Here is a 12,597-nt window from a genome sequence, read left to right as displayed (position 1 = left end):
TCAAAAGAGAGATTTTTCAGAGGTCAGTGTGTTTTCAAGGATGTTTTCACACTTGAATCCTAAAATAACCAACTTCAGATCCCTTGAAGTGGAGCAAAAAACAAACTGGTTCATTCTGTATTCACACTGTTCCTGGCCTTAAATGAGGGGATGGATCTGATTTTGACCATTTTAGTTTTTAATGACTAGCATTGAGTCAACCAATGGTGTAAGTTAACAGTGGGATTATATGTTTGCTGGACAATATCTCTGCAATTTCATTTGGTGCCGCTATTGGCTCAGAAATGACAGACTTCGCATTTAATCTAATTTATTTATTGAAAATTGCTGTTGAATAATATTACATTTCTGTGATGATTTCCTTACTTTGATGACTTCACTGCTAAATGATTACATGCAAATGTAAAATATTTTATTAAAATAGCATAAGCTGCTTATATCCTGCCATACCTTAAACTATGGAGCTAAAATAGTCTCAAAATGAATGCGTTTACAAATATGATACACAAATTACGTAAGCTTATTCACATTAACAAAAAAGTTTATATATTTGCAAACAGCAATGTTTACCTCAGTTTATGTTTAAAAAAACAAAGAAAAAAATCTGTCAAAGAGGTAAGACAATTTTTTTCCCCTTAGAACTAAGTTTATTTTTCTTACCCCACTCATGTTTTAAACATAAACTCATTTACTTTTAATATATTTTTCAGATGGAATTTTGCTTCTCAAATAAATGTTTCTTGATTTAAGAAAGTTAAGATATTTCTACTGTAAAACATGATAGATAAAACTGATAGATAAAATAATTTTCCATAGCCATTCACACACACTTGATGATTCACAAATGTAGATCCAACAAACAAACTTTCAGAAATGTGCAAAAGTGCTTGTGCATTTAAGAATTGTTGGTTGGATGGGCATTTGCTAATAGAATTTTGTGAATATAAATTAAGTTATGATTTGTGAATTGCTGCTTGCAAAATTCTATAAAAAAAAATTATGCTCCATACAAAACAGCTGAAGTATTTGACGACACAGATGAGAAAATAAAGTGAGCCTGGCATGCTTTTTTGATTGAAATGCATGATATAAACGAACTGTACAGTGGGTTTAAAGTGAATGCTTCTTGGACCAGTGCTCCAGGGTCAGACTTTATTTGCTCTGTTCATATGCATAAACTAAATTGCAATTCTCGACTGCTTGATTATTTCAATCATCACAAAATTTCAACTAAACCATTGCACAGCTCTATATATACAGTTGGATATACAGTATATGCATATCAAACATTATGAAGCACACATGTTAAGCGACGTGCTAATCTCGCTGGCTTGATTGTTTATATTGATTATAAATTGATAGATTTCTTTGAAATAATGTGTATTGTGAAAAGCGCTATATAAATAAAATTGACTTGACAAAATTATTATAAATGCTCTCAGCCTCGTGAAACCACCCAAGTGTGAAAAAACCCAGAGATGTTTATGGTTATGTAATCAGTATGTTCGGAGAGATGGACATGAGTGTGTGAGATGGGCAGGTTTTAGGGGATGCTTGTGTGTGCAAACTATGTTAGAAAGGGATCTTTAAGATCTTACACATCTTGCACAGAGGCTGGGATTGGGCCGAGACTGTGTGAATGTGTGTGTGTAACTCGCTTGCAGAAGCATTTAAACGTACCTTTCCGCACGTTCCCATCAGTGGGTCGAAACTCTCGCGTGTTGAGGAGGAAGCAGGCTCTGTCCTGCTGGTAACGCTCTTGTGTTCGGCCCATCGGGCTGCGCTCGTCCGGACTGAGAACCTGATCGATTGTTGGACAGTCCTCGTTCGCTAGAGCGGCACTGGCTGCGTCACCGTTCTGCTTCGAGTCTGAAGAGAGACATGAATCAACACAGAAAGCGTGAGACAGGAGAGAAGGATGACCTAAATTAGGTAAAATGTGGATTACATGAAAATACATAAAATTGTGGCATTAATTACTACTACTAATTTTGTCCTAAACCTGATTGACTTTAATTTCTTGAGTCAGTGAGTTGAATTTGAGAACTGAATCGGGTTCATTTGTGAACAAATCATTCACACCAGCTCTGAGAACTAATTTAATCCATTGAAATGATCTGTCACAAAACAATCTTAAGATCCTAGCTGTGTAGCAGTGAAAAATTACTTTTGACCTGTTCCTCACACTAAGCATATTGTTTCAGAAGACTTAAAGTATAGCACATGAATCGCATAGAGGACTTTTAAGATACTTTTTTTTTTGGCAGCATGACAGCCCCAGTTCTCATTAAGTTACTTTGAACTGGGTGAATCTTAATGATAATCTGGTTCAGATATGGTAAATTCTGTTAGCTTCTATGGTCCTGCACTGAATTTCTAGGTTTAGAGTTTACTATTTACAAAAAATATATATATATATACACATATATACATTAGGGCTGTAACGATACGCGATATAAAATCGAAATCGCGATACTCAGGTCCACGATCCTGTATCGCGATGTGAGAAGGCAGAATCGCGATCACACCCCTTCCAACTCCCAGAGTTATCCTTCCTGTCCAGAACCAGGGCTCGAATTTCGGCGCGGGTATTGCGCATAATTCTAATCATTCCCGCAGGTCTCCCATTTATAATGTGGGAAATTCCCGCAATCGTAATCCACACAGATAATAAAATAAAATCATTCTTTTAACAACTATCTTCCAGACGCAATTTCACAAACAGCGTGAGTGTTCAGCGGTGCCGCGCGTCTTCTATCTCTTCTCATAATGTTTTGTGCAAGGCAGGCATCAAGCGCTGCGGCGATAATACACACTCGCGTTTTGGAGTCGGGACCATAGACTGTAAGGTCGGGACATGACGGAATATTCACTTGCACAATCGGGACAGCAGTGCATCGTGACTGAAGTCTTTTTAAGTCTTACCAGTTTAAACATTCAAGCGATTTTAAACTAATCAGTGCTCGCGCGCTCTCTGAGATTATTTTCTATGCGCACATTCATAGAAAATCCGCCTCAAAAACAGCTGGCTAGTAACTATTTTTCGCGGATTATATTGCTTTAACACGCAAAATTGTCAATTTCGGTCTTTGTGAGTAGGCTATACTCTAAATAGGCTATAGTCGGGTTTGTTTTTAATAAACATAAAACGCATGCCAGTATAATGAACACAGGCTCCGTGCACTAGCTCTTAAAGTGACGGCAGCCATATGTGTCTGTCATTAATTTTGTTGTCAAAACAACAAAAGATGGCTTTAAGTTAAAGGAATCAGGATTAATAGCCTATGTATTTAATTTATTCAGGACTAAAATACTACCCAGTGTTATTTTCCATTTGATTACTTTATTCAGTATCTGTATATAAATACTAGTGTTAGACCTATTCAAAAACTTTTCTCTTTAATTGTCTTTATTTGTATCTTTATTCTATTGTATTTATTTGTGCTACTTTTTTCAATTTAATTAAACAATTTAAATCAAGCTTCCTTGTGATGTGTAAATTCTTAACAACAATAGGCTATTACCCCATTGTAAAAATGCAATGAGCGCAAACATTTAGGCAAGATAAATGTAATAATTTTGTTTGGAAAAAATGCCCCCCCTTTCTCCCCTCAAACAAAAAAAATCCCCCCCATGAGAATCATCTAAAGGGGGGATCCCCCCCCTCCTCCCCCCCTCCCCTCCCCTCAGGCCCATGAGAACTACCACATCTTTAAATTACTATTAGTATTATTTGAAGTTAACATTATAAAATAGCCTACGTAGACCTACACCACAAAACTAGTTGAGGATAAATTATTTAAAATTTGGCAATTTCAGCATTATGGACGTGAAATTTGCAGCCAAAACTTGAAATATAAATTCTCAGAAAGTGCATTAAATTAATCCTCAATTGACCGGCAACACGTCCAACATGCAGATGCATATTACGGCACCATCCCGAAATCAATTTAGTTGGAGTACAGAACACAGCCCAAAAGCAGCAGCCTACACTGCCGTATAGTATAATAATTTGCATAGTTATTATTGTTCTTTGGTGTTTAGATTATACAGGTTTTTCCTAATGTTATTTAATAAAAATACCGGTATTTTTTTTCTTCTCTCAAAATCTCTTCTTTTCACCACAAGCCCCGCCCCCTCAAGCCCCGCCCCCGTGATAGAATCGCGATACGAATCGAATCGTGGGTCAAAAATCGTGATACGAATCGAATCGTGGGTTTGGTGTATCGTTACAGCCCTAATATACATACATACATACATGCATATATATATATATATATATATATATATATATATATATATATATATTTAATCTGCAAACAACAAATCTGCTAAATTGTAGATAAAGTAAATGGTTGTTGCTCTTCCTTAAAGAGAAAATAGCTAGCACGTCCTGAATGAAAGCAATTACTATGCACCTTTATCTGGAACTAATGTGATAGCAAAAAGATAAGTTGTTAGGCAAGGTTATGCATTGCCCTTTTTCCTGTCCTGTACCTTGTAGAACTAATAGTGACCATATAGAACTATTAGAGACTTGCAGGTTTTAAAAACAATGAATAATTGATGATAGACATGACATTAGTAGGAAGAGCAGTGCATCTGGAAAACACACACACACACACACACACACACACACACACACACACACACACACACACACACACACACACACACACACACACACACACACACACACACACACACACACACACACACACACACACACACACACACACACACACACACAGAGAGAGAGTTGTACAGTGCAAGGACATTTTGTTGCATTGTACCATTTTAATAACATTTTAACAATGCACTAATACATTTTCCGACACAGCTCCTAAATATCTTTCAGATGTCTTTGACGGTTGTGGTTTATTAATGTATTTTTTATAAATTTTGAATATGATTTGAAGTTTCATAGGCAAAGTATTAAGTTCACAGAAATTAATATATAAATATAAAAAAACAATGCACTATATAAAATATAAAAATAAAATTATAAATATAATATATAATATTTAAGAGGCCTACATAAATCATTCACAGTCAATCAATCATTATCCAAAGATAGCTTAATATATAAATATAAGAAATATGTAATATAAAATAATATTATATAATATATAAAAACAATATGTAATATAAAAACACAAAGTTTGATATAAGATATAAGAAAAAATCTGTTGGATTCCAAACTTTATATATATATATACACGTTTCTGTTGGATTTCAAGCTAAAATAACTATAATAAAAAAATGTATATAATAAATATATTATATAATAAATATAATATAAAAATTATAAATACATTTCTGTTGGATTTCAGGCAAAATAATCATATTATGATACATTAATCCTATCAACCACTCCAAAAGCTTAATGTTATTCAGTACTATCATTAAAATTATTCAACCATATTATTGAAACTTCTTGTTTTACGACTTTCACACGTGATAATATCAAAACCTATAAAAATAAATTATGAAAAGAATTTTCCATAACAAGGTTAAAAACAGTCATTAAATCTGCGTGTATTTGTTCTGTGTCTCACCTCTGTTAATCTCTATGATCTCCTCCTGAGCTAGAGGACAGTCACCCGCCAGTCCTCCCGCCAATCCACCCGCCAGTCCACCCGCCAGCCCGCTCGACCCCAGCACATTACCCAGGATCCTCTGGGGCGAGGCCGTCGCCATTGCCAGGGCGTCCGGCTTGCAGTAATTGGGCGAGCCGGGTTGCGGGGCTCGTGGGATGTGTTTGTTCTTCTTTTTAGGCAGCTTCTGCTTGGCCATGGCCAGAGAGTAATACATGCCGAAGTTATTAACAATCACGGGCACCGGCATGGCAATAGTCAGCACCCCCGCGAGGGCACACAATGCCCCCACCAGCATCCCCGACCACGTCTCCGGATACATATCTCCATAGCCTAAAGTGGTCATGGTCACCACGGCCCACCAGAAACCAATGGGGATGTTCTTGAAGCTGGTGTGCAAGCTGGCCGTAGGGTCGTCCGGACTGGCTCCTATCCTTTCGGCGTAGTAGATCATAGTGGCGAAGATGAGAACGCCAAGAGCGAGGAAGATGATGAGCAGGAGGAACTCATTGGTGCTGGCGCGGAGTGTATGTCCGAGGACACGCAAGCCCACGAAGTGACGCGTCAGCTTGAAGATACGCAGGATTCGCACGAAGCGCACCACGCGCAGGAAGCCCAGGACATCTTTAGCCGCTTTGGAGGAGAGCCCGCTCAGACCGACCTCCAGGTAGAAGGGCAAGATGGCCACGAAGTCGATGATGTTCAGCGCGCTCTTGAAGAACTCCACCTTGTCGGGACAGAAGACGACGCGCGTGAAGACCTCGATGGTGAACCAAACCACACACACTCCTTCCACGTACGTGAGCCATCTGTCCGTGACCACCTCGTACACGATCTCCTCTTTCGTCACGTTCCCTACCGTTACGTTCTCCGTTTTGTTGTAGATGGTGTTGAACGCTTCGTGCGTCTCCATGCAAAAGGTGGAAATGGAGATGAGGATGAATAGCAGGGATCCGAACGCCACATACTGTGAAGAACGAGAAAGAAAGAAAGAAAGAAAGAGTGAGTTCAGCAGGGGAGATGAAACAAACTTTGAATCAACATACAAAACTGTCAAATATTATTCATATATATATATATATATATATATATATATATCACTATGAATACTTCCAAAAACATTTAAACAAGCATTTTATGTGCACCTGTTTTAAAAACAATAAGAGCTATACAAATGAACTTGAACTGAATTAACAAACATGCATTATTCCGGTAAGCAGATGCTTTTATCCAGAGGAACTTGCATTACACACTCATAACACACACAATCCCTCCGGAGTAAACTGAAGTTAAGTGCCCTACTCAAGGACACAGAGCTATCAGCTAATGACCAAACCAGCGTCCGGAAGTTTATAGTCCGAAGCTTTATCCATTACGCCAGAACAGTGGAACACAAACCCACAAACCTTGCTTCATTTTGAGATATCCACTGTGCTGTACTTTATGCATTATTTATTATTATATATAACATTTACATTTATGCATTAGATAGACACCGGTGTTACTTCAAAAAATATTTATAGTGTTTTAGTATTATACAATATAGTATTAATATTGTGAATTAGCTTATATATATTATATATAATTGAATATAATATAATTATAATATTTTAGTTTTAGTTTTAGACATTTTGCTGTGCTTTTGTGTTATTAGATTTTTTTGTGTGTATTTAGTTATTTTTTATTTCAGTTATTTCAGTTTTAGTAATGTCAGTACTTCAATTTAAACTTATTTTATTTCAGTTATATAATAAGACTTTGCTAATAACTTTGAGACATCAATTTAGAAACAAAATGCCCTAATGAATTGTTCAACGCGGATCTTAAGTAAAACAATATATTTCTAAAAACGGAGACATACAGTATCATAGCTTTACATACAGATCAGTGGCAATGCAAGGAAGTGAACTGCTGATTCTTTGATCAATGCAGTTCAATAATAAATTATCCAAAGCATCACTTCACATAGAAAGACATGGTAGAAAGAGGGTTATATACTGGATAGATCGTTAAAATCATATATACATGTATACTTTAAATTTTTAAAAATGAAAATCTTATCGGTTAGTTCACAATATCACAATTGAGTCAATATATAGGAGAATTTCAAATAATTATGAACATGATTTTTAAAGATAGTTCAAACTTAAAACATGTAAGTGAACTGTCAGTCTGTTACTGAACTTTTGCCTTGGCAACTCAAAAATAAATGTTTAATTAAAACATATGTACTAAAACTGAAAAGAATTAAAGCTAAATCAAAATATTTGTAAAAAAAAAAGTCAAAAGTGCATATCAAAATTACTAAAATTAAAAATATAAAAATAAAGCTAACTAGAAATATGAATAAATTATATAACAGTATATAAATACTACAATAACACTGAACACAGCTCTGATAAAATGATAAATGATAAAAAAAATACATTTTCCATTTAATATTTTAACTATTTTCCAAATAGTTTTTATTAATATATATATATATATATAACTAGGTCCTGACGTACACACACACACACACACACACGCAGGTCTCATATAATCTCTCACCTAAATTCTCCTTTAAACAGATTTACATCCGACTAACCCACAGAATGAAAGCCCACTAAACACTCAGATATCCAGGGCTCTTTTGTGCTCCTTGATGCTCCTTTAGGACTTTTTTTAAAATTAGATTTACACATTAAATTGAGTGTTTAATTCACAATCAACCTGCCAAAAAACATTATATTCATGCAACCATTTGGTTGTGGAAGCAAACTCTCTCTCAAATACACAAGTCTTTGCACACTGAGTATAAGAAAGAAAGATCAAACATGTATTTATATATTAAGATCTCACACACACACACACACACACACACACACACACACACACACACACACACACACACACACACACACACACACACACACACACACACACACACACACACACACACACACACACACACACACACACACACACACACACACACTCATGTGTATGAGATGTTCCAGGCATTTAGGAGACACAGGGTTGAAAGCCTCTCCTTCACTCCACCCCTCTATCTGCTCGCTCCATTTATCCCTCCATCCAAGACTGCTTTGTTTCACAGGCTGCCCAGGATTTGTACTGAACCATCTACCTCCCTCTCTAACACACACACACACACACACACACACACGTTTCTCTATCAAGGCGGAGGCTTGTGCATTGTGCTAAAGATATTTTCTCTGTTTCTAATCTTTTGCATTTAAGCATTCATTAAAGTCACCATGTTCAATTGATTATTTCTCATGGAATCTTGCAGTATTTATTATAAATGATTTATCCATGCACATAATTATTCTTTGAATTCATGTGCCCTCATAATCTTTTAATCAAAATAACTTCCCCTCCCTCTTCTCGATATCACTTCTCTTCTCTGATGATGTGTTTACTGGCGTGAGGGCGGGGAAACCTGTCACTCACATGAGATCCACCAATAACAAACCAAAATTCCCCAAGGACAAAATCAAGTCCCGGCCAACATTTTTTCTCATTCTTGAAGCCATTTCACTCCGATATTAGTCACAATAGAGAAGAAAAGACTTTCGTCTCATGCCGACATTAAAATACTATTTCAGGCTTTCTACTTCAAAATTTCAAATTAATTCAGTGTGTTAATTGCCGCTTCTTTGTAATTATTTGTGATGTTTACTAGCAGTTTCTGGTTGAAAATTGTTTAAAAGTAAATCCTGCACAGTATAAAAGCGGTTTTCAAAGGTCATTTGGTCATTTACATATTTATAGCACATATAAACACTCTAAACCATCTTAAAAATGGAAATATTTGGAATAATGTCATTAAGAATATAATAGTATTTTTACTTTAAAATGTCACTTTTAATTCAATGTGCTACTGTAATTTCTTTGTCATTATTTGTGAAATGTACTAGTAATTTCCGACTGATAATTGTTTCAAAGGAAATCCCACACCATTTTTTTTAAACTGTATTAAAGATGAGCACATTTCTGCCTTTTTACACATTTACAGCACATGTAATCACTCCCAACAAGGGAAATATTTGTAATTATGCAATCAGGAATATGAAAAACAAAGAAAACGAGTGGAAATAAGAGCACAGCAAACGACAAATCTGAAGAGGACAGGTGCTTATTTCAGGTAAACATGGACGCACAACTCTTTTTAAAGTACCTGCCTCATCCCACAAGCCCCCTCTCTTTCTGTTTGTCTTCAGTCTCAACCTGACCTAGTTACAGACTGCTGCAGTAACCAGCCTCCTCTGCCCAGGTCTCTCTCTCTCTCTCTCTCTCACTCTCTCTCTCTCTCTCTCTCTCTCTCTCTCTCTCTCTCTCTCTCTCTCTCTCTCTCTCTCTCTCTCTCTCTCTCTCTCTCTCTCTCTCCCTCTCTAATGATCTCTCATAGTAGTGCTCTGTCAGACTCCATATTGCCCGCTTAAACGGAGGAACTAGTCAATCGACAAACCAGTTGCACGTTTAAGTCACACTCTCTAGTACTTTACGCCCTTCGCAAGATTGATTAACATTTACGAGAAATGCATGGAATACCAGCATACTGCTTACTTCATACTACACATAATAAATACTGTAAACTGCCTACTATTTTACTCCTTATTTATGAAACACATGCAGGAATTTCTATGTAATTTGTTCATGAATCTTTGAACTTATAGCAACAATGAATGCAATGATGATTTATACTTTACATGTGTTACATGAATGAGGCTCAATATATGCAGCAGTATACAGTATGCCATGATAAACGTGAACATGCAACAATATCATTATATAACGCAATGTTGCATATTTAATTCAGTTTACGTAGCATTTTTAATCTAATTTTGTATAAAAATATTGTGTCTTTTTGTTACGCTAGACATCATAGTTAGGCTATGATGTCACTTCCTAACTATATGATGCAAAAACACATTTCTTACATGTAAATCATAATTCAAAGGGACAATTATTATTGATTAACCACTCTGTTGTGAGTTAGTGTAATTTGTAAATAAAAAAGTGTTGTATCATTGATATATTGATGGTATCAGATGGTTATACCCTGGTACTGTATTATTACCATATTCACATACCATGGTATTTATACAGTACCACAAAAGAATGACGTGGTAATACAATCACAATTGTGAAACAAAAATATAGTTTTAGCAGAGTACCAAACTCAAAACAACACATTATTACCATACTATAGAACCATGTCCAAAAACATAGAATTATACCAAAATAAAACACAATATTGCTATACTATATTGTCCAAAAACATAGCATCATGTCCAAAAATGTGGTATTATCATGGCATCATACTAAAAAAACACAGTATTACCATAGTACTGTGTCCAAAGATGTGGTATTTTGGCAACATGTTAAAAAAACAGCATTACCATACTATGATGTCCAAAACATAGTTTTACCATAGTATCATATCCCAAAATGTGGTATCATGTGGTAACCATGGCATCATATTCAAAAAACACAGTATTACCAAACTATGATGTCCAAAACATAGTACCATACTACACTGTCGAAAACATGGTATTGCCACGTCCCAAAGACCGTGGTATTTGGTGTAAGTGTGTGAGTATTTCTCTCCGCTCACTATCTTTCTGTCTTTGGTGCAGGAAGAGGAAGCTACACAGTGGTTGTCATGGAGACAGCGATGAAGCTGTGCTGCGGTAAACACGTCATTAGAGTCACGCTAACACTCGTGTGCACACACTTTCACACACACACGCACGTCGTGCACCACGTTACAGTGTGAGACGTTAAAATAAACGCAATCGCTCACAGCATGTGTGAGAGTCACTCGTCACTTCGTCTGCTTTTTTCCCTCTAATCTTTCTTTCTTTCTCTGGCCTGCTCTGTTAATCTCCTTCAACATAAAGCTGCAAACGGATGTTAAAGGGATAGTTCAGCTGAAAATGAAAATTCTGTTATCGTCGACTCGCTCTAATGACATTCAACATTCATAACATGTTCATTCTGCTGTGCAACACAGGAGGTCGACTCTCAGCAAATGAATGAATGAACAAATAAATCAAGTGTCAAGATCCTAAAAAGGACATGGCGACTAAGTAAAATTAAGTATTTTCTGCTCACCAAGTCTGAAATTATCTGATCAGAAATACAGTAAAAATTGTAAAATATTATTACAATTTAAAATAACTGTTTTCTTTGTGAATATATTTTAAACTGTAATTTATTCCTGTGATCAAAGCTGAATTTTCAGCATCATTACTCCAGTCTTCAGTGTCACATGATCCTTCAGAAATCATTCTAATATGAGGATTTGCTGCTCAAAAAACAATTCTAGTAATTATCAATGTTGAAAACAGTTGTCAAACTAAAAAGTTCAAAAGAACAGAATTTATCTGAAATAGAAAATGTCTTTTCTAAACCTAACCCTGCTTTAAAGGAAAAACAGAAACTGTTTTGTACTGCATCCAACAATGCAAAGCGCCCTACTGTTCTATTTCCAGTGTAATGAGTTAATATATCCAGCATGATGTTTAACATCTCTTGACTCATTATTTCATCAGATCCAAATTAAAGTGATAGTTCACATTAAAATGTAAGTTCTGTCATCATTTACTCTCCCTCATGTTGTTCCAAAACCTGTATGACTTTCTTTCTTCTGTGCAACACAAAAGAGGATGTTTTGAAGAATGTTGAGAACCAAACTGCATTGACCTTCATTGTATGGATCAAAAAAACTTAAATAAAAAAATAGAAAATTATATTATAAAACTTCCACAGAAGAAAGTAAGTCATACACTTTTAGATCTACATGAAGGTAAATATTCATTTTTAGGTGAACAATCCCATCAAAATATGAAAATGCCACTTGTTAAATGAAATGTACACATGAAACATTTAGCACTGAATATTATCTCATACAGTATATAAAGTATGTACTGTGCAGTAAGCATCCGTCAGAACCTGCAGGGATTATTATACAAACACACTCTCTCACGATGTC

At 35.8% G+C, this 12,597-nt stretch overlaps 1 protein-coding gene across 11 annotated transcripts in view; it reads right to left on the bottom strand.

Annotated features, from left to right (window-relative positions):
- Nucleotides 1-12,597, bottom strand: part of kcnc3b (potassium voltage-gated channel, Shaw-related subfamily, member 3b) — a 69,496-nt gene that overhangs the window by 19,108 nt on the left and 37,791 nt on the right. For all 11 annotated transcript variants that reach the window (XM_077245311.1, XM_077245317.1, XM_077245321.1 and 8 more), the window contains 2 exons: nt 5,559-6,564; nt 1,681-1,869 (listed from right to left, as the gene is read on the bottom strand). In XM_077245311.1, coding sequence (XP_077101426.1) covers nt 1,681-1,869; nt 5,559-6,564 — 1,195 coding nt within the window. The remainder of the gene's footprint in view (nt 1-1,680; nt 1,870-5,558; nt 6,565-12,597) is intronic.

The sequence above is a fragment of the Siphateles boraxobius genome, unplaced genomic scaffold, assembly GCF_051911475.1.
Source record: "Siphateles boraxobius isolate OS27281-9 unplaced genomic scaffold, OSU_SipBor_1 26, whole genome shotgun sequence".
In the NCBI taxonomy this organism is placed as follows: Eukaryota; Metazoa; Chordata; class Actinopteri; order Cypriniformes; family Leuciscidae; genus Siphateles; species Siphateles boraxobius.
This window is presented reverse-complemented; position numbering and strand designations above follow the sequence as displayed.